This window comes from Dipodomys spectabilis, unplaced genomic scaffold, assembly GCF_019054845.1.
Source record: "Dipodomys spectabilis isolate Male_0828 unplaced genomic scaffold, ASM1905484v1 ptg000018l, whole genome shotgun sequence".
Taxonomy (NCBI): domain Eukaryota; kingdom Metazoa; phylum Chordata; class Mammalia; order Rodentia; family Heteromyidae; genus Dipodomys; species Dipodomys spectabilis.
In genome coordinates this window covers 15,511,570-15,534,704 of record NW_024870695.1, presented here as the reverse complement: position 1 = coordinate 15,534,704, position 23,135 = coordinate 15,511,570, and the positions used below count along the sequence as shown (strand labels likewise).

Sequence of the window (23,135 nt, the reverse complement as noted above, 5' to 3'; positions counted from 1 at the left end):
CAATTCACTCATCTCTGAAATAAATGGATTGACAAGAAAGCCTGCAGGTTTTTAGGGATTTTTTTCCCCCTCCCTTGCCCATCTGGGCAGTGCTAGAGAAAGCCAAAACAGAAGCTCTGGGACAGCAGATCTCTTTCCAGGCAAATTCCAAGCCTGCTTGGGCCAACTGGCACCTCCTGCTCCGCTCCCCCCCTCCTCAGCCCCCCCCCCCCCCTCCACACACCTTGCTCTATGCCTAGAATTTAGTTCTTTAACCTTAGTGTGGCTTCAGCAGAGGTCTGGCCACATGGAGCTGAACAGCGGTAAGACAGAGCAGAACCAAAGAGAATCAGGGAGGTGAGGTATGTGTAAACCATCAGAGCCAGGCACCTAAAATCCTAGCTACACAGGAGCCTAAGATTTGAGGATCACGGTTCAAAACCAGATAGGCAGGAAAGTCCTATCTCCAATTAACTACCAAAAAGCTGTAAGTGGAGGTATGACTACAATGGTAAAGCACCTGCCTTAAGGAGGAAAAAAAACTAAAGGATAGCACCCAGGCCCTGAATACAAGCCCCAGTAGCAGCACAAAAAGAAGGAAAAAAGGAAGGAGGGGAAGGAAGGGAAGGGAAGAAGGGAGGGAGATAGAGGAAAAAAAAAAAAAAAGATTAGAAAAACCTAAAGTACAAGATTGGACAGTAAGTACCGGCCTGAACAATGCAGAATGCAGCAGAGCTTTCCTGGTGGAGGCAGAGATGGTGGGCCTCAGAAAAACTGCTCTTTATCCTTCTCAGGCTCACGACGGCAAGACTTTCTGGGCCTCGGGAAGGTTCACATCTACCAGAGGGAAAAGAAGTTCTCCCAGCCCTAGTGAGCTAGACAGGGGTCCCCCAGCTCTCACCCCCTACTCTCCATCTCTACACCAAGGGCAGATGTCAGCATCTCTCAGGGAAGCCTAAGAGCCAAATGGTCTGGCACCTGGCTGAGGATGGAGTTTCTGATAGGTAGAAGGCAATGTGGGCTTTGCTATGGGGGGGAGAGAGAGGGAGAGGGGAAAGGGAAAAGAGAGGGGGGGAAGGGAGAGAGAGAGAGAGTCTCTCCTCCGGAGGAGCAGCAAGTGTGGAGGCCCAGCTCAAGATGGGGATGTTAAGGTGGAGTCCTCAGAAGGAAAAGGAAGCCCCGACAGCCTCAGAAGGAATCAGGAATACCTGTTTCCTTTGTAAGGATGAGACGGTGACCCAGTAACAATGAACTTATCCTCAGTCGTGTTGGTGGGAGACTTAGCTGGGTATTTGGTTTGGTCTGGTGGGACAGTTCCTACAGCTCCAGTCATAGGAACAGAGATGCCCATCCTGAAGTCTGCCTTGGGGTGGGGCAATCGGCTTTCTCTCTCGGTGGAGGTCTTTTCTCTCTGCTGGACCAGGGATTGATTCTGTCTGGGTGCAGCATTACCAGCACCTTCCAAGATGGCTCTCATCGACTCTGATCAGGAAGGATGGGTCTCCAAGAGGCAAGAAAGACCCAGGTCCTAGACACAGCCTCTCCCCCAGAGAGCTGAAAAACTGAGCGGTCAGGGCAACTGAGGGGAGTGAGGTGCCCGGGAAGGAAGGGCGGCAGCAGCTGAGGGTGGGGGAGGGCTCGCAGCAGCTGGGGGGGGGGGGAGGGGAGTCCTCATGAACGCGCAATTGAGAAGGCCTGAGCAGCTGAGGGGCCAGGCTTGAGCCCCACTGGGCGCCCCTTCCTCCAGCCCCCTCTCCCCTAAACCAAGGGAAGACTGGGGACTCACCCTCCCACCCCAGTGCTGGGTGGGCTGGCGCAGCTAGAGAGCCAGGAGGGGGAGGAAAGGATGCCCCCAGACCCCCTCAGCTGCAGTCTAAAATGTTCCACCCCACCCCACCCCCCATGCGCCCTGGCTACCCCAGTGGCTCTAGCCGGTCCTGCGGGGCCGACAGGCCCAGAGGGGGAGGGGACCTGCGGCAGGGGCTGCTGGGTGGGGGTGGGGACCAGGACTTTGCCCTTTGTCTCTCCCTCTCTCAACCCAGAGCCACCGGCCGAAACCCGACCCCATCGGCGAGCCAGGAAACCAACACGGGGCAGGCTCCCCCTCCGGGGTCCTTTAGTAAATCCAGACCCGACCTCCCTGTGGTCAGGACTGTGACTGAGGTGGTCCTGTGGGGGAGGGGGCTTCCCGCCTGCGAACAGGCCTGCAAGCATTTAAGTGGGAACCAGTTGGGGGTAGGGAGCAGGGAAGAGGCTGGAAGTGGGGCCGCGGGAGCTGGAGGGGAGAAAAGGGCCCGGGAGGCGGCATTCCTCAGAGACAGGAGGCTGGGCTGGGGAGGCGGCCTCCCACTGAGAGGGCTGCCACCGAGGGACTGGGAGCGGGACACGGGGCTCAAGGGCCGGCCTAGCCCTGCAGAGGCCAGGTGCCCAAGGCCTTCCACAAGATCTACAAATTGTAAGGGAAGAAGAGTCACCCTGGCCCCCATGGAAAGTAGGGCATCTAGGGGGGAATAGAATGACTGTACTGGTCAGCCCTTTGAGATGCTATCAAGGCACCTTGGCTGGGTACTTTTGAAGTTTACAAACACTCTCTTAGGAACCTTGAGCTACCCAAAGAGGCAGATCTGTGCCTTTCTCCATGGGAGACAGAAGGTGATTTCCATTCTATGGGTCATGTGACTACTAGCCCAGGATGACCAGGGAGGGTCAACATCGTGGGGCCTGCTTCACTTGCTAGGTTTCTTGCTCCTGGAAAACTAACGTGTGAAGCATGAACTAGGGTGTAACAAAGGTCACTTCTTTGTCCCTTTCTGCAGAGAGATGGAGGAGGAAGCATCTCATTCCTGGCCCTACCCTATAAGCTCCATTTTCCCCTGGGCTGAACCCAAACAAAAGAGGGGGGGGAAAGAAAGAAATCAGCCAAAACCTCTAGCCCTGGTCCCTTCCAAATGTGACACCGGGTGGTAGTTCTTCAAATTCAAAATAAGGCCGGGTGCTGGTAGCCCAAGCCTGTAATCCTAGCTACTCAAGAGGCTGAGATCTGAGGATCAGAGTTTGAAACCAGTCTAGGCTGGCAAGTCCCTGAGACTCTCATTTCGAATAAACTACTCAAAAAAGTTGGAAGTGGCTCTGTGGCCCAAGTGGTAGAACACTAGCCTTGGGTAAAAGAAGCTCAGGGACAGCGAGCGCCCTGGCCCAGAGTTAAACTCCCCCTCCCTCCAAAAAAATCCAAAGAAGGGCTGTGTGTGTGGCTCAAGTGGATGAAGACAAGCTGAAGCTGGGAGGTCAAACCCCAGTACTGAAAATGGGGGGAGGAACCCTCACAGTACCTACCCAGCTTACTTATGAGGCTTCTGGAAATGGGGAGGATCCAGGTTAGGATAGAGACCCAGTGACCCCAGATCCCACCACTCACACAGGCGGGGGAAAAGGCAGGCTATGCCTGGCCCCTGCCTTGCTACCCTCTTTCCCACCTCGGCTGCCCACTCATCAGAGAAGGGTGGGATCAGTCCAAACACCTCCAGTCCTTCAGCCCATGGATGAAGGAGGAGCAGATGAGAGCAACGCATGCTGGTTATGTTTTCGTTTGCTAATTATTATGCACCCTAATAAAGCTCAGGAAAAGACAGCCCCAGTGAGGGTCACCACCAGGCTTCACCTGTGAGAGAGCTTCATCTTCAAGACAAAAGGCCAGATGGAAACCCTTGGCTGAGTGTGCACACCAGGTAGAGAGCCACACTAAGCGTTGCGGCCTTGGGTAGAATGAAAAAAATAAGATTTGGGGTTCTTTGGGGACTTGAGTGAAGTAATATGGCCAAGCTCTACAGAGAGATATTCAAAAACCAAGCTAGCAATAATTGTAGAAGGTTCTTCTGTCACAGGCCTAACAGCACAGATGCTGAGAGAAATAAAACGGGGATCTGAGCCCTACCTATAACTTCTCTCCACTGAATACCAGGAATTGTCTATCCACAAATAGCTGCCAGTTCTCAGGGCTCTCCTTCATCCACTCCTGGATGGTTTTTGTTTGTTTGTTTTGTATTTTTCTGCTTAGCCTCCAAAACCCAGGTTAGCCGCACCCTTCCACCTTCCCAAGCCGCTGGCATCACAGCTCTAGGGTAGGTGTGCTTCCCCCCAGAGAGCATAAAGCCCCCAAAAGCTCCTGGCAACCCCACAGCTTTCCTGGATCTAAAGGGAAAACACTGGAGGGCAAGGACTTTGTCCCGAAACTCCCTGGAAGGGAGACCAGGCCAGCTTCCCCACCCTGAAAAGCAAACCCTTTCGAGCTAAAATCCAATACATAAAATAGCTAATACAGAGAGGCGTCAGGCAAAGGTTCCCTTTTTAGTTAGGATAAAGAAGTGTCCACCATGTTGGCAATTGCAAAACCAACAACGGTCTTTAAAATGCCAGGTTCTTTTTGTGGTTGCATTGATGGGAAGCCGGTAGTCCCAGCTCTGAGTCACCTAAACCCAGAAATTTGAGAGCAGCAACCTATCTCAAAAATAAAACCAAACAAGGACAAAAAGAAAAGCTTAAAACTTTTAAGGGAAAATTAGGTCTTTCTCCATCCACCCTAAGACCAGTGGTTCCCTTGTTCCTTGTTTTATTTCTACTATCTAGTAAAGAAAATGTCATGTAACAGTAGACTCTTAACAGTAAAAATGAGTACATGCACAATGCAAGGTGCCAATCTGTGCCATAATATGCAAATTAACCACCAGTACCATCTTGCTGTTTTCTGTCTGGGATGTTGGAATTTTGGGTTTTTTAATTCTTTGATGGCCAATAACTGAGTGGTAAATAAATTTCATACACACACACACACACGTAAAAGTTGCTGACAATGGAAGTTTTTTTCCTTTGAAGAGGAGAGCAAAGACGCTTGGGACTAGATAGGTAACATTCCTGCTACAGTGAGAAGTAGAAAGGAAACTGCTCATTCAGGATGGCCAGCAAGACAGGAAAAAATAGGAAAGTAAAATGAAGATTATCTCACAGAGATACACAGGACTTGTGAAGACCAGTCTGCCTACCCTCAGAGCTCATTCTGCAAAACCTTGGTACATAATTCTAAAAAGTGGGGACACCTCTAAAACTCTTCTAGGGAACTTAATCAGCTAAATTTTTCTTGCTTTTTCTTCGGGTGCTAGGGATCAAGTCTAAAGTCTTGGACATGGTAGACAAGCTCTCTTCCTTTTCTTCCTTTTACATGAAGTTACTGGAATGGACATGAATCTGTGGCCTTGGGATATAGTTCAGTAGTTGAGTGCATGCCTAACAAAAACAAACAAATACAAAGAAAAAGAAGTCTGCTGCTATGGCCCCAGCCAGCACAGGAGTTCTGCAGGTCCTTGAATGGAATACATGGGCTCCCACGAAGTATCATCTTTGTGTTTTTTGTTTTTTTTTGGTGGTTGTGGGGCTTGAACTCTAGGCCTGGGAGCTGTCCCTTAGCTCTTCAACTCAAGGTGAGGGCTCTACCACTTGAGCCACAGTGCCACTTCCGGTTTTAAGTGGTTTATTGGAGTTTAAGTGTCTCACGGGCTGCCCGTGCTGCCAAGGAACCATGATCCTCAGATCTCAGCCTCCACAGTAGTTATTATTACAGGCTAGTTAGGATTACAGGCATGAGCCACTGACATCCAGCTATCATCTTTGCTTTTTAAGCCAGTGGCTCACGCCTGAGCTACTCAGGAAGTTCAGATATGAGGATTGAGGTTCAAAGCTAATGGGGCAGAAAAATCCATGAGACTCATTAATTCCAATTAACCAGCAAAAAGCTGGGAGTGGAGGTGTGGCTCAAGTGGTAGAGTGCTAGCCTTGAGTGGAAGAAGCTAATAAGGAAGAATGGAAGAGTGCACCATGGTCCCAAGTTCAATCCCCTGGACCAGCAAAAGGGAAGGAGGGGAGTAAGGCAGAGCAAGTGGTCTCCATTACTGTTACATTTCTCCTCCCAAGTGATTTAGAGACCTCTGGGGCAAAGTGGGATAAATATATGGAACTCTGAATAGATAACTCCGGCAAGTTCACTTCAGCCAGCAGCCCCCATTTCAGTTCCTGTCTCCCCTCATTTTCTCCTCCTCAGAGAACCTAATGGGAAGTTGATGAGCCCCAAGCAATCCCAAATGCAACACACATCACTCTGCATAAACTAATTGTAAAACCCTTTATAGTAGCTGATTAAAGTCACAAGCCTGTTAAAGGGCCAGAAACCACATCCGGATTGGAAGCCCTTCTCCCCACCCCATTCCTTGGTCCTTAGCTGGGGCTCAGGCAGAAGCTCTGTGTGTGTGTGTGTGCATCTGTGTGTACATACATATACTCCTGTGTACATGTGGATGCTTGCCTTGAGCAGAGAGGGCTGAAAAGAGGAAATGGCATGGAAGTGGGTTCTGAGTGCACCTTTGGGAGCTATTTGCTGACCAAGGAACCAGAGAGATGGAATGTAAGGTAACTATACAAAAGCAGAGGAAGGAAGAAACAATATTTTCAGTCACTTCCTGGCCATCCAGAAATTCACAATTCCTGAATGCCTATCTTGTTGGCAGACTAGAAACAGAACATTAATTAAGATCCACATACCTTTCCCCCACCCACCAAACTATCCCCAGTCGGGTAAGAGAAGCTGCGCTTCCTTAGAACCCCAAATGGACTCATCACAGTCCCTATCATCCTGAATTTTTACTACTCTTTTCTCAGCTGATGACTTAGATCATCTCCCCATGCCCCAATGTCTCCCTCCTACATGCACCTTTGAAACTACAGCCTGAGATTTCAGCTAGGAATCTGCTCCAACCTCAGGGTGTCAGGGAACATAAAATGAAAGATCCAATTCTACTGAACAACCTAGCACTCTTCAACCTGCTTGTCTGATCTCTCCAGGCCTTCTGTTGGGAGATGATGGATGAGATCTACTAGAAGGATCCATGACACAGGGTTTCTGAAGAGTTGCAGGAATGAGCTTCATTTATCTCCCTCTTGCTAAAGATGGCTTTCCCTGGCTGGTGCTCAAGGGGTACAGTAGTTGTCTAGAAAGCAGGAGGCCCTGAGTTCAAATCCCAGCACCAAATAAAGTAATTCTTTTCTTTTCATGGCATCCTATACACAGAACCCTTACAACATTCATAACCATTATTGACCCACATAAAATACATGCCAAAGACAGCCCTAGGCTACTTATTATAACTCTGTTTTGGAAGGAAGTTCCGAAGGAAGGGAGGGAGGGGGAAAAGGAGGGAAGGAGGAAGGGAGGGAAGGAAAGAAGGAAGGAAGATGGGGGGGGGGAGAAAAAGAAACAAAGGAAGGAAGCCAAAACACCCTAATCTGATACCTTAGATAAGTATCCAAGCTTCCACACATAGTACAGAAAAGACCAAAGACAAGGTGTATGGATACATTTTCAAGTGCCTGGGTATTTCTTCAGTTCCAGTTCTCCTGGAGGAGCATGGGGTGGGGCAGAGAACTGTAAAGGATGACCAGAGGACATATATTCTACAATGCTTAGCACCACTTTGCAGTTACAGAAACTGAGGTCTTCCTTTATTTATTTATATTTGGAGCCAGAACTGGGGCTTGAACAGAGAGCCAGAGTGCTCTCCCTTACTTATTTCCAGTTAAGGTTGGTGCTTTACCACTTTAGCTAGTTAATGGGAGATCTTGGACTTTCCCACCCAGGCTGGCTTCAAACCATAATCCTCAGATCTCAGCCTCCTGAGTACCTAGGATTAGGGGCCTGAGCCAGGAGCACCCAGCATGCTTTTAAAACACTGACTCATCCGGAGGAGGGTGAGCCAGGCAGGGGAAGGGCAGGTCATAAGACCAATCTGACCTGATCTCCCAGAGCTTCCTCCCACCTGGAGGCCTGAAGAATTTTGAATGATTCTTATCCTCACCTCCGGGGAAACAAACATTAACTCACAGAGATAACCCAACATTCTTGGATCCCCTGAAAACATCTTTACAAGTGGAATAAACTCATCTTTTACAATTTCTAAACCCTTGGGTTCAATCCCCAGCACCACAGAAATAAATGTTCAAACTTCTGAGTTTTCTAATTTCTTTGCTAAAACCCTCAAAAGTCTGTCCAATCAGCTAAACCAAATCACATGATTCTATATTGCTCAGCTTCACAGTTTACACTGATTTTTTTTTTAAAAAAGAGGTGAACTTAAAATTTTAAGCTCATGAATTCTCCTTTAGCCTTCTTTCCCTAAGGAAATATAAAAGACTGACCCCCCAAATCCATAAAACAGAAGGCAAAGTGGAAATGGCCCACTTACCTTGTCTTCTCTGCTGAGAGAAAATTTCCCTACCACCCTGATCCCAACCCATGAGCAAAATTCCAGATAGTCCTTTCTATTTGTTTAATCATTGGACTTGTCCCAAGGAGTCTTGCAAATATCTAGGCAATCTAGCCCAAAAATTCTTTTCATCATCCAGCTGTATTTCGTTTTAAAGCTGGTTATGGATAGCCAGCCTTGCTCTTGGGAGCTGAACTTGAGTAGCAAGCAGGACTACATTTCTGATGGTGTTTGTTACATCTCAGGACATTGTCATGAGCTTTTCTCTCCAGCTGTATGTATCACAATTATGAGGTCCAGACCACTTTCCCCCATGTATTACTCATAATTAACACATTTTATTTCAGAAGTCTCAATTTAAGTCTGATGTATTTACTGCAAACCTTCTATGATGTAAAGGTAGGAAAGAGGTCTTACTTACAAAGCTAAGTACTAGCATGACCCTTTCTCTACTGCTGACAAGTACATAGTCCTCTTTAAATAGAGCCTCAAGAACCATGCAGATTCTACTGGACTGATTATCTTCCTGCTGGCAATCCATTCTTGCAACCATGTTTCTTCTAGCTTCTAAGATCATTTAGAGCCAAACCAAATTTTCTCATAACCAAATGAGCACCCACTGTGTTGAGTGCCTATTTTTTCAGACCCTTTCCGTCTGGTTTTGTTTAGAGAAGGTTTTCAAAGGTATAGGAGAGAAGGGAAAATGGGAATGAATGGGAGAAAACATTTTCTAACAAACATCCAGAAAGCTCCTCAAAGACTCCACCAAAGCCAAAGGGAAAAACCTGTTGTCTATGGTGTACCCATTGAATAAAATGGATCCTTCCAAGCCTTCGTTTTTACTCTGCCTTTTGGATGTGCAGCCAGCCCATTCTGTAAAAATTACCCATTATATAAATGGGCGCTGTTGACTTTTGGAGGTCTCGTTCCCCAGGCTAAGGGGCCCCAGCTTCGGAGAGAGAAGGCTCCGTGCACCTCCATTTTCTCTCTACCTCTCATTTTTCTTCCCTCCCACTCCTCATTTCACTCTGCTTTGCCTCCCCTGGCCTTCGCCTTAGAATGGAAAGGTCTTACGAGGGATCTGTGGCCCCGCAGAGGAAGGCGCGGGACGTTTGAGATCTAGTCAGGCCAGGGAGGGGCTGGGTCTTGCAGCACGAGGGAATTTGGGGTTCTGGGAAAGAAAGTCGGGGGGGGGGGGGGGGAAGCCTACAAGCCTGCGGATGTTTTTGGCCAGGGGCAGGCTAAAAAGGCGGAAGGTGGATGGAACTGCTCGGAAGGCGGCCCCTGGGCGCGGACGCATGGCGGAGATGGCATTACGGGCCGGACCAGAACGGGGCGCGCCAGCAGGGAAAAGCCCAGTTTGGGGGCTCTCCGAGAAGAGCCCCAAGCGCACTAGTCCCTCCACACGCCGTCTTTTTTTTTTTTTTTAAAGGGGAAGGGAAGGCGGCCAACTCCAAAAGCCAAAATAGCTTTGACAAGCGCTGTCTCCAAAACCTAGTGTCCACCGGGGGCACAGACTCAGCTTCTCTCTTAAAGGGAGGCGGGAAGTCTCTCCCCCATCCGCCTTTTCCCCCAACTCTCCCTTTTCTCTAACACTCCCAGCTCCAAATCTAAACTGTATTTTCTGGAAGACCTTAAGCATGTTTTTAGGAATCTTTCAAGAAAATGGGGAGTGAACTAACAAGACTGAATTTAAATTATAACTGCTGGGAAAACGTCAGTTCTACCAAAGCTTTGAGTTCATTTATTAATTAGAACGACAACAATCAATAAACCTAGTACCCAAAGATAAGTTCTTCACAAACTCTGTAAACTTCAACAAATGGGCACTTGAGTCAGATTCAGCTAAGCCTTCTGAAATTCCAAAAACTGTTTCATAAATGTCTATTTATCACTAGACGACCTCAATGCTATCTTTGTCAAATGACTTGTTCTAAGTACAGAATCAACTCTTTTGGGGGGAAAAAAAATAAGGTCCCACACACATAAAATAGATTCAAATAATATATATTAAGGTTATTTTAAAAGTCCAGGAGCTCGGAATCTTTGAAACAAGATTCTTTCAATTGTGAATGTTAAGGCTTTTCATCTCTGAAACATGATTATAAGACTGTTTTGCTTTTCCACCGAAAGCTGTGCAATGAGAAACTATACATCTGGAATAGTTAACTATACTTGAAATAAGTTAGTGATGGGAATCATAGTTCTTCCCCTTCGTTACTAAAAGAGCTCTCCAGGAGTAACCATCAAGAGTAAAATTTCATCTTTCAAGTCAGAAAATCAGGGGTTTTGGAAAACTGCAAGGCTTCCAAAAGACAAATAACAATTAGGAAGTCTCATCTTAAAATGCTGCCCACCAGGAGGGCACCAGTGGCTTATGCCTGTAATTCTAGCTACTCAAGAGGCTGAGATCTGAGGATCACAGTTTGAAGCCACTCTGGGCATTAAAGTCCATGAGACTCCAAGAAACTACTCAGAAAAACCCGGAAGTGGCACTGTGGCTAAGTGGTAGAAGAGTAGCCTTGAGCACAAACAGGCTCAGGGATAACACCCAGGCCCTGAGTTCAAGCCCCAGGACCGGCAGAAAAATTTTAAAAATGCTGATCACCCAATGAAGAAAGCACAAGGTTATTTTCTAGTAATGAGGAAAACTCAGTTTATGAATTCACAAAGTTTAATTTATAGGTTGAACTGAATTAGAAAAAAGGAACCCCAATATCCACCCTTTCTCCTAAAAGGAATAAGGCTCAACTATCTTTACCTGTATTTTAAAAAAAAAAAAAAACCTGGAAAATAAATATTTTCGTAAGTCAATAAATTGTTTCTACTTTAAAGTTACTTTTTAAATCCTGTTCCTATGTATGTGTGCATGTTCTGCTTTATAAGAATTATTAACTCTTTGTAATTTAGATTCTAAGCCATAAACTAGAACCACTCAAGTAAAAGCACCTGAAAATCTTAATCTGTTTTTTTTTAACTCCCTTTTTAAGCCTCCCTTCTTTCATTTCAGCTCTAACTCTTGAGGCTTGGATTTTTGTCTGGTTGGTTGTTGTGTTTCTTTTATGAAATGCAAAAACCTATTGAAGGGAAAGAAAAAGTTCTAGCTTGTCTTGAAAAGATTTGGTGATCCAACTATTCAGAGTCTCTAATAAATAACTTTTAACAAATAAAATTGCAGATTATTTTCTGCAATCTTAAAGCAGATTTTTTTAAACTGCTAACAAAAAAAACAGTAAGATCAAAATCAAGTCAGAACACATTCTCTTTTGAAAGTTTCAAGCCTCTATGAATGGATATGAGAATAATTGTCATTTTAATAGTTGGAAGTTTAGGACATTTTAAGTCAAGGTAAAGGGGAAGAACCACCCTTAATCTGGGAATTAAAGAAAAAAAAATCACCAAGCTTAGAATTACTTAAGTTCAATACATTTCACCTAGAAAAATGCAGGGCATCTTTCATTTTTTAAACAGTAACACCTTTTATTTTGATAACACTAGCTGACAACAAATACACTATCTTAAAGTCACATTCCTCCAGAAAAAGGCATACCTCTGTGGCAAGTGCAACAAGTTTAATTTCTTAAAAAGTAAGTCAGTTGTGGGCCAAGAATGTGGCTTAGTGGTAGAGCACTTCCCTAGCATACATGAAAAGTCTGGGTTTGATTCCTCAGTACCACATAAACAGAAAAAGCTGGAAGTGGCACTGTGGCTCAAATGGTAGAGTGTTAGCCTTGAGCAAAAGAAGCTCAGGGACACTGCCCATGCCCTGAGTTCTGAGGTCAGGCCCCAGGACTGGCAAAATAGTAATAATAATAATGAATAAATAAATAAACAAAAAGGTTAAATCATTGAACTCACTAAATCTGCTAAGGTGGCACCACCTCAACTACTCCTCAGTCTTTCAGAAGAAAACCAACTCTCCAAAATTGCTTTTGGGTTTTCTCCCTAAAACCAAGCTTTGACAGTAAATATATACAAATTCTCAATTAAAAGTCAAAATTGTTAACCAAATTCCAACCCTGGTTAAAAGAGGGGTTTGGAAAAGGTTAATAGTGAATTTTAATGTTACAAATTCTTAAAACTCAGGTCTGTTGTTTTCAGTTTAAATATAATATTCAGTCTCTTGAACCCTTAGAAATGTATAAATTATACTTATCAAAGAGATTCAAAGTGAGAACAAGATATATTAATACTTTTAAGTCAGAACTCCTCAAAGGTACTTCTGTAATATTTTTTTTTAAATTTGATTTCTTCCCTTTAAAGAAACAGGAACATTCAGGTAACTGAATTTTTATGAGACTTTTAGAAATTTAAATCTCAATTCATTTGGAACTGAGTGTATCATGAAGAGTTCTGTTTGAAATAGTGAAAACACAAGAATACTCTATACACCAAATACATGGGCGCAAGTTGTTAATTTGGTTTGGAATGTTACTCACAATGAACTAACTAGTTTCTCTTCTGGATAGCCATGAGATTGAAAAGCCAGTAACAAATTCAACTGAAGGAACGGGAGACAGACTGAAAATACATACCACAACATGCTTCCCCCAAGAACACAAAATGATAGAGCAAACTCACTTAATGAAAACAAACTCTTTCTTTTTTAAAATCCTGGGACTTCAAAAATTGATTCATGCTAGAAAAATGAAGTCCTTTACCACCAGTACATCCCAAAAAAAGAAAGAAAAAAGCAATTGACTCAATGTTTGGATTCAAAAATGATTTCAGGAAGGGGCTGAACACACAAAAGATCTAATTTAGTATGGGTGTGGAAAGGGAGATTTTTTTTTTTTTTCAAACTCAGTCTTCTCACAAACCCCCTCCCCACTCCAACTCAAAAGAGCCCTCAGTGCTGCATTTTGGAGGGAACACACAGCCTAGAAATGGCTTAAAAGCAAGCAGATGGTTTGAGGAAAAAGCTCCATAAATACAGGGCACCATGAAAATTAAAATATAAATGTTTTGAGTTCCATTTCATCACATTTTGCTATTTCACATGCTTTACTCGCTTCATTCCCTTTAAAATTTAAACCATCCAAGAGGAAAAGAAGAAAAAAATGTCCACATATCTTAGACTTCCACTTAGAGGTATATCTCATCAGCACAGTTTAAAATTCAAATATCTAGGTTCTTCCCTGTATATCTACTGTTGTCAATACATTTGTTTCTCATTCTATCTCCAGGAAATGTTTCAAAATAATAAGACTTTTTTGTTTCAACTTTATTGCTTCTTTACCTCTAACTCTGCCTTTCCAATAACAGAATATTCCAAGCATTTGAGGTTAAATAGCAAGTTCTAGAAACATAGTAACCAAACACATCGATCATCTATAGACACAATAGTTCCTAAGTTACTGAAGTATCTCCAAGCTAAACCAATAAACAAATTATCTCCAGTTAAACTCCCTAGATTCTTTCGCCTCCTCCTACCCCATCGTCCTACCCAGAAATGGCCAGAAACTGTTCGGAAATACATCGTTTTTCTGTTAAAAAGGGGGGGGGGGGGGAGATTCAAAGATTTACTGAGTTTGTTCTCAACTAGCAAAAACTGTTCTGTCAACATGTTTAAAGTCTGATGTGAGAAAGGTTGCTTTTATTTTCCAGCCAGAGTTCAACAAAAATTTCAGAGTTCAATGAAGAGTTGAAAACCATGAATTTTGGGGAAACATGTAGGAAATACCCCATTTTGCTGAAGGGAGAAGATAAGTGTATTGGCTGGTGCACGCGCGCGCGCATACACACACACACACACACACACACACACAACCATTCATCCACGGAGTTCTAGACCCTCCAAAGAGCCTCAGCTCACAGCCTGAACACAAAGCTCTCATCCCAGATGGTCCCCTGGTAACAATGGACGGAGGGAGTGGGGGTGGGGGGGCTCGACAAGGATAGTACAGCTAAAGCATATTCGTTGCAAAAACCAGTTGGGGAGGGAACAATGTAAGATATGAGGCACTGGGGCTAGGAGTCTGTGAGGGTAAAAAAAATTCCTTATACTGTAGTAGAAATATAAATAAATGCAAGCATGGGGGATGGGGGGAGGGGACCGGGACAGGAAGCTCATTCTATATCTCCTAGGGAGTAGAAAAGGACTCCCCCAAATCCATATAATTAGGGTGGGAAAATCAGAAAATGAGGCCTGCTAGGAACTTGCAAGAATCGTCCTCATCATGAGTTTGAACTCTTCAACTATTTTAAGCTTCCCCCTACCCAGGGGGAGGGGGGGAATGGCCCCACACTTTGAACTCCACAAAAGATTCGGCTCTGATTTATTTCTCTTTAATTTCTCCAAGTAGCATCTTTTAGTCTACACCAGCCTCAACTATTTTTTTTAAGTAAGCTTTAAACCACCCATTACAAGATCTTGGCCAATCTTCCCTCCCAGCCCCCAACATCCGGATTGGGGGTGGGAAGGCCAGTAATGAGTTTCTTTCACTGGAGATGCTATGGACCCCAGAATACAGCTTCTCAGCCTTAAACATCCTCCTTCAATTCCCCCCCCCCCACACACACACACCCAAGAACTCTTTCCTACCTTTGTTTTTTGGGGACAGAGTGCTCAATCTCTAGGCGTTTTCCTTGCAGTTCCACTTTCCCTGAAGATTAAAAGAAAAAAAAAATGAGTGAGTGCTTGTGGGGGGGGGGCGCAGAGGGGGAAGGGGAAGGGGACACATAAGCTACTTGGGATTTCAGATCTTGCAGGGAATGCAGACCGTGGCTTCCCCGCCTGGGTGGGCAAAGGTTGCCTGAGAAATTGTGCAACCTTATAAATTCATTCTTTCCTTCATTTTTTTTTATTTTTCTTGTGCTTAACCACGGATCCGGGCTAGGTGCACAGATCACTGGGAGCCCCATTTGGGGAAGGTGTGAGCGCACCGCCTCTCTGGCTCCCAGATGTGTGGAGAAGGCGCCAGGAGAAGGCACCCCGTTTTCTCAGCAAGTGGGGTGGGGAGTACAGAATTCAACTTTTCTTTTTCTGTGGGACCATGGAGGGTCCATGGAGGGTTCCGGGCGTTGGGGCGGTCGGGAAGGGGGGGGGGGACCTGGGGGGAAGCGGAGGGAGCGGGGCTCGGCCCCTCGCCGCCACCGCGCGCGCTTCCTGGCCCAGCCTCGGCGTCTCGCGAAACAGCATGGCGACCCGGCGCCACCGCGCCACCCCGCTCACGCCCCACTTTCAAATCAAAATGGCTCAAGCCCCGGTCCTGGGCGGGAGGCGGGAGCCCCTTACTCTCATGCCCTGCCTGAGGGCTGCAGTCTCCACAAAAAAGCGGGGAGATTGGAAGGAATGTGGGACCCTCTCCACGCCTGGGAAGGCCTAGGCGTGAGGAGAGGTGGGGTATCCATGGTGGGGGGGGGCGTCCAGTGGCGGATAGGGAGGGGCTGGACGTGGAAATAACGCCCCGGTACGGATCTAGGTGCCCTTAAAGCCACCCCCCCCCGTACTGCCCAAGGGGGGGGGGCTTACCGCCCCGTCGAGGTGGGGGGGAAGGGAAAGGGAAACCCCGAGCTGGTAGTGGTGGTTGGGAGACATCCCGAATATTTCCGTGCGGGGAGGGTGGGTGGGGGCGTCGAGGGAGGTGGGCGCAGCCCCCCCGCAGACCGGGTGGGGGGGCGGAGAGGAGTTGGCGGGCCCGGCGAGCGGAGGTGCGGGTCTCCCGTTGTTCCGGGATCTCGCCGTGGTTTTTCCGGGGAGGTGGCTGCACGCTTACCCGAGAAAGTTTCGATGGCCTTCATCGCCCAGTGCTCGTCCGGGCAGTCCACGAAGGCGTAGCCGGATTTCACCAAGAACTGGCCGCTGTAGGAGATCTTGTGTTCCGCAAATACTTTCTCCAAGTCGGCGGGGGTCACGCTCTCGTTCAAGTTGCCGATGTAAAGCTTGTTCATGGTGGCGACGGTGCGGGGCAGGACGCGGTCCCGGGCAAGGCCGAGCGGGGAGCGGGCGCGCGCGGGCGGGCGGGCGGCGAGCCTCCTAGGCCGTGAGGCAGGGGAAGGCCGGTGGCAAGAACCGCAAACTTTCTTTGCACCCCACCCCTGAAGTTGTCCGGAGCTCGGGGCGGGGAGGACGGCCGGAGGACGCGCGGGGGTCGCGGCAGAGTTCGGCGGGGAGCTCGGCGGGGAGGGGGGGCGCGGGGGGAAGTGCCCGCGACGCGCTGGGGAGGCGGAGGACGAAGCGCGACTCTCCTTCCCTTCGGTCCGAAACCCCTCGGAGCGGGCTGGTGTGTCACGTTTCTCCACGGCCGCCCAGGCGCCGCCTCTAAATAAAATCGACTTGAAAAAAAAAATGGAGCGGAAAAAAAAAAGACTAAGCCACGTGGTGACAGCCCCCACCCACCCAGCCAGAAAAGACCCCCGACGCCGCCGGGCCCCACGGCCCCCGCACCCGGCCTAGCCCAGCAACCTCGGGGGGGGGGGGGGCACTCCATCCCCAGGGTAAAGGGGACCGCGGGGACCGGAGTCCCCGAAGAGCTCCGCGCCCCCTCCCTCTTGGCGAGAACCTGGCCCCTAGGGAAGCGCCCCGCCCCCACCCATCCTCCTACCTCAACCTGGACCCGGGGCGCGAGCGGAGCCCCAAATCTCCCCTGTCTGTGAGAATAACAGGGACGGTTATGTTATTATTATTGTTATTATTCGTTCTGGGGGAGCTGGGTTGCCCACTCCACCCCCATAAACTGCGAGCGACTGACAGGCGGGGGACGGCGGAGATAGACAAAGAGAAGCCGAGGACTCTGGGGTCTTCTGGAAGGGGTCGCCCGAGCCGGCGGTTTAAAAAGAAAAGCGCCTTCTCCCCCCCCCCCCAGATTCCTAAGCAGGGGCTCTCCGCCCACGTCGCCACACCCCCAGGAGGCTTCCCCCACCCCCGCCCCCGGACTCTGGGACCCCCCCCCCACGAGCTTAGGACCAAGAAGCTGGGAACGTAAGGGAGGGCGGCGGAGAATCGGGGACCCCCTGGCAATCGTGTTTCTGTATCCCCCTCCCCACTAGGAAGGATGGCTCGCGCCCTGATTCCAGCTATTAAATGACAACCTTCTCAGGGTCTGGGGGAGCCCAAAGCCCCGGCCCGAGACGACCCCAGGATGCCGGGTGGGAGAGAAGGACGATGGGTGGTCGCTGGGGCTAACCCGAGCAGACCAAACGGGGAAGTCTCAGGGAAGGAGTGACCGGGTGGGGATCCGAAAGATTTCCCCCCCTTCCCCACCCCCGTGCGGGGGCAGACAGGTGGAGCCCCCCCACCCCCGCGCCCGCTCCAACCGGGACACCGGCTGCAGCTCTGCGGGCGCGGGGTTCGGGTCTCAGAACTTTGTTGGGGGTGCGGTGCCGGGCCGGCCCGAGCGGGGGCGGAGGGCGGGGGCCGGCGAGGCCCCGCCCACGTCCCCAGGTCAGACCCGCGGGGGGAGGGGGCGATTTCCGCTCAGCGCGCCGAGGAGCGAGGGGCGGGAGCGAGGGGGAGGGGGCGGCGGCCCCTCCCCCGCTCGTTCCTGGGGAGGGGGAAGCGGATCCGCCCAAGTCCCTTCTCGGAGCTCGGACCAAACTCAGTCTGGATCCTTGGGCTCCGCGAACCCGGGGGACCCTCACCGGGCAAGGGGCGACACGTGGGCGGTCGCAGTCCCCCTCTTTTCTGGGCGGTGGGGGAGGGGGCGACGCGCGCGCTTCGGAGTCCCCGAGACGCGCTGGAGCGCGGGACGCGCGCTGCACCCGCAGTCCCGGGATCCCCGGATCCCCGGCCCGGCGGCGGGCAAAGCCAACGAATTTCTAGTGGCAGGGGTTGGGAATGGGCCAGGGGGTGGCGGGGAGCGCAGCCCCAGGACCTCGGAGCCCCCTCGGCCAGCGAGCCAGGAGAAGAAGAGGGTCCACCCGCTAGGGAGCTGCAGACGCCCCGAGGTGGGCGCGCGTTGGATCGTCCTCGGGGTCCGCGGGAGGGGGAGATGATTCCACGGCGGGGCCCGCGCGTGGCGAGGGCAGGTGAGGCTGGGGGTCACTCGCCCCTTCCCTCGTCCCGGCCCCATTGTCTCCGTCGCCCGCGGCCCGGGCCGGCTCGGTAACACGTGTTGCCTACACCGAGGTGAATGAATTGAATTTTTTGTTGTTGTTATGGTTAACTGCTTTTTCCCCCCCCTTTTTTTTTTTAGAGTCAGTGAGCCAATTCGGACTTGGGCTCGTCTGCCTGCGGCCGGAGCATGTCACACCTTTCTGAAAGTCCGGAGTTAAAAGACCGCATCCAGCACCTTTGTCCCCTTCCCCATTTTCCTGGCGAGCTGGGAAACCTCGGGGGCTGGGGCGTGGGGGAGGGGGAGGGCTTCCCCTCGGCCTCTGTCTCCACCACCACCTTCAGCACCCACCCTCCCAAATCAGCGTTTTGTTCTAGCCTGCCATGTGTTTGACGGGTGTGTGTGTGTGTGTGTGTGTGTGTAGCATTTTTCTTCTTCCCACGAAGCAACAGGAATTAAAAGACTATGTAGGGTATCGGTTGGTTTCTGCCCAAGAAGGTGAGCGATGCCTGGGTGTCCACCCCCACCCCCACCCGCCTCCGACCCTCCCCCCCATCTGACTCTTAGACTCTTGTCAGCTGTTGACCACAAGCATCATTTTTAAATAAACCAAACTAATGAGCTGGAAACTGCTTGCCACATAGTAGGCACGCAGACATCTTTTGAATGAAACACCAGATCATCTTCAAGAGCAAAGACCATTCAGGAAAATTACAGTCGGGGAAAAGAAGAAGAAAAAAATCTGTGTTAGCTAGAATGTGTGGATCGATGACATGGGGACTTTTTCTTGGTGATTTTGTAGGGTTGTTTTTGTTTGAAAGAGCTAAAAAAAAAAAAAAAAGTTCCTAAAAAGGCTGTTGTGGTCCCTGGCCTTTTCTAAATGGTAGCCCTCATCTCTTAATCTTTTCTGTTTTATTAGAGAACAAGGAACAGGCTAACTAGGCAGGGCTTCCCAGCTCCTAGGAAGGTTCAGGGCTGTTTACTTGATTTAGTTTAAATCTTTAGGTATTGATAATAATTATCTTCCTAGAGAACATACCCACTACTCTATCTCTTCCTAAAACAAAAGCAAGTTAAAGCCTACAAAAACTAGGTCTAGACTTCTCCCTGTGACTCCAAGAGAAATTTTAAAGCAATCCTTGATTTCAACCTTTTATGAATATAATGGAACTCTAAATAATTAAACTAGACTTTTTAAAATAATATATTCGAAATGACAACACAGGAGTAGTTTTAAATTGTCTAATTAACAATGTACCAATTGTTGCCCCATTGAAAGATCAACTGTTTAACTGAATTCTAATCCTGTCCATTCCCACCCCCACCCCACCCCCCCAAGGGCTTCTGTGTGTATAATCAGAGGCTGCACAAGCTGTCCGAATACAGCTGGGTGAATGTGGCCCGCTTCAGTTTGCCTCAGTGACCTGGCTATCTTAGGCTGGGATAGGGGATATCTCAGGCAGAGAAGGGTTATTTCTTGTCAAGACTCACACCCCTAGGTTAAGGATAGGAAGGGGAAGATGTGGAGCACCAAAAGTTTTCATCTTCCCCTTCTTGTGTTCTTGGTTTTCTTTTGTTTGGTTTAGTATCAGAGCTAAGAAATAATGTATATATTATAATTGTTAAACTTCCTTTTTTTTTTTTTTTCTTGTTTTCCTCCCTCTCATCTCCTCCTTGGTTTTTCCTAAGTGAAGTGTTTGGTCTCCTTGTGGAATTCAATCCCCCCTCTACACTTAGAAAATGTGACACCAGACTTTATTTTAAAAATAGGATTCTGATGTCCATTGAAATAAATGCAGAAAGAGAAAAAATTGCAAGAGAATAAAGCAACTTTTTTTTAATGGAAGTAGATGAGAACAATCAACAACCAAAAAAATCAATTCCACCATTGTCATACAAAATTAGTTTTGTTTTTAAACTGTTTCTTCCCAGCATTTGTAATGCTTTTACATTTTGTCATCCTTTTATATCCTTTTAAATTCTTTTAGTTTTTTCCTTGCTGCCTCCAAATTTTTCTACCATTATTTTTATTCAGGCTAAAAGATTTAAGTCTCTGTGTTACACTCACTTTTTTAATTTTTCTTCCTTTTGTAAACAGTGCAGGAGACATAGGACATAAATTTGAGGGATCATTTTTCCCCTTTTTTGGAATAATTCCTTTGGATAAATCCCCAGTATATTCCATTTTTAATATAACCTTTGTCAGTGAAATTTCTGTCTCAAAATTTTAGCATGTTTTATAAAAGAAAGGACACAAAATTCAAAAGCAGAGGGAAAATACATTCAATAGAATTTTTTTTAGTTTTGTGTTTTCTAATAATTCTGAACTCATTATGGTTGCATGAAATAGAGAAAAAGAAAAAGACCCATTTTCTGACTTCAAAGCTTTTGGAGGAATTTAGAGTTTTGCTTTTTTTGTTGTTGTTTGGATTTGGGGGGTTTTGTTTGTTTGGTTTTGGTTTTTTGTTGTTACTATTTTCATTGTTACTGCCTTGGGATGGTCTGTCTGTTCCTTCCTGCAATTTGAAGTGTGGTTCTTTTAAATGCCTATAAACTTTGAGAAAGTGTAAATTAGTCCCATTTTAAAAGCACATGCAACATTTTCTCCTGTCAAATAAATAAGGATAATTATGTGTTTAGGATATCTCATAAAACATAAGAGAACTATAACCAGAAAATGATATTCTCCTCCTTCAAATTAACATTCATTGAAGTGTTCAATGTGTTGCACACTTTTTAAAAAAAATGTGTGTGTATCTCAGCTAGAAGGACTCAAAGAGGGAAAAAGAACTTCATTTGTTTTCTTGTGGGACATACTGTGTATAAGACCATAAAAACTCACTTTTTGTTGTTGTTTTGGCTCAGGTTTACAATACAGAAACTTTAAGGCAAAGAAGGGTGTAACTTAGTCTATCAAGTTTTTAAAGTGGATCTTTCCAGATTCATTTTGTTAGTAAATTAAACTACTTTGCTCACTTCTGATGATGTGTATAAAAATAGCCAAAACCATGCTTCTTTCTATACTATTTTGCATTTTTTGTTTTGGCCCAAAATCATTTGGTTGAAAGATAATGAACAATTTTATTTATTCCCTGTAACACAAAATGCAAAATGAATCCCTGATTCATTTGGAGGAAAATTGTGCAATTCATGAAAAGACAAAGGCTCTTTTTCAAAATAAAACAAATTATGAAAGGCAAGAAAAGAGAGAAAATCTATACCTAAATATTATTTAAGATGGAAATAGTACTAAGCTAATTTTGTGTTTGAGATCAATCTAATTATTTAAATTATTTGAATTCAAGATGCATCTGTTACAGTGTCAAACAGCATGAGGTTTATTTCAAGTTTTAGCTATGAAATATCTATGCTTTTTTAAGACTGAAAGGATTTTTCAGGCTGAAAGCCAAATTATTGCTTGATTTTAAAATTTTGACTCTTGATTAATAGATTTTACTCCTATTCCTAATGAGGATTTTTTTCAGAAGTTGCTTCAAACATTTCAAATTCTTAAGGAAAAATGTTGCTATGTTTTTAAGCTAAAAATTAATACATATTATTATGATTTCACTAGTATTTCATCACCAAAAAAGTGAAAGAATCACTAAAAACATTTCGACCTTTCTTCATCTACAAATCAATTTTACAAACAAAAGGGATCTAGTCTAAAAAACTTTTTTCCTTTTACACTGGTTGTTTGACTGCATTAGAATACAGCTCTTGAAGTGATTTCTGTTTTCCATGAGTTAATCTAGAGTGAGTTTGGATTCATCAGCCTCTCTCACAAAGACTCCAACATTTTTAGAAATCATTATGACAACTAAATTTCCACTCTGAAACATTACCTGGAAAATATTTGAACAGCGTTTCTATGTTAAATTATTGAATGTTTGGGGGTTTTCCATTTCATTTCTAAAAACGTGTTTATAAGTGTCTAGGCAACATATATTAGGAGTTATTTCTAAATGGCTTTCAAATGAAGTTCCCAATCCTATCTCTTCTCCTTCCTCTTCCTCACTGCCCCTCCCCCTCCTCTGCTCCTCTCCTCCCCCTCCCTCCTCTCTCTCTCTCCCTCCTCCTTCCTTTTGTTCCTCCATTTTTCTTCCTGCTCCCGACATTGTCAATTCCTTTCCTCCTCCCCCTTACCTTTACCCTCTTTTCAATTTTTCTTTTTTCTTTGTTGCCTCTCTTCACCCTCTTAGCATTCTCCTGCTCCTCCACCCTGAACCTTCTTTCTTCCCTCTTTTTAATCACTATGCTTATCCCCTCTTCTCTTCTTCCCTCTTCCCCTTTCCTTTCCCTCTATCCCTAATTTGTAAGCATTTCAAACTTGTTTTGAGTGAGGAGAAAGATGCAAAGATACTTGAATTCTTTATTTTTTCCACCAAAAGAACAAACGTGTTACTTTTTTGTTTGGTTTTAAGAGAAGCAGAGAGTAATTCAGACTTCAGGGCTCCTTCAGCCCTTCACTTCCAGCATTCACTGGTGGAACAGTTTGCTAGATTTCTATCTATCAATTTTTCTGAGTCTTAAAAACCTCACTTTGGTTTTTAGAATTTCACGTGTGGAATCCTTGAGATCCAAGACTAGGTATCCCCCCCACAGTCTTAACAGTGCTCACAAACGTTCAACAATCACTGAGTAAATATTTTTGGATAGTATCTGAGAAGAGATAGCCATTGTGACTAAATAAAATGCAATGTTCAAGCCTCTCTCTGTTTTTTAATGTATATGATACAATCATCAGTTCAATGATCATAAAGGGAGTCTCTGGAATTTACTTCCTTTAAGATAGTTGGTCCACAAGAATGAACAACCAAAGGGGTTGTTTTGGCTCCTTAATTCTGGATTCATGACA

General features: G+C 46.5%; 1 protein-coding gene across 4 annotated transcripts in view; it reads right to left on the bottom strand.

Annotated features, from left to right (window-relative positions):
• Positions 1–16,501, bottom strand: part of Igf2bp1 (insulin like growth factor 2 mRNA binding protein 1) — a 39,082-nt gene extending 22,581 nt beyond the window's left edge. For 3 of the 4 annotated variants that reach the window (XM_042673909.1, XM_042673912.1, XM_042673908.1), the window contains exons 1-2: positions 16,001–16,175; positions 14,827–14,887 (exon numbers count right to left, since the gene is read on the bottom strand). In XM_042673909.1, the coding sequence (XP_042529843.1) occupies positions 14,827–14,887; positions 16,001–16,175 (236 nt within the window). Of the gene's footprint in view, positions 1–14,826; positions 14,888–16,000 lie in introns of all 4 variants that reach the window. The other variant, XM_042673910.1, reaches the window with a different exon arrangement.
• Positions 16,502–23,135: the final 6,634 nt, after the last annotated feature.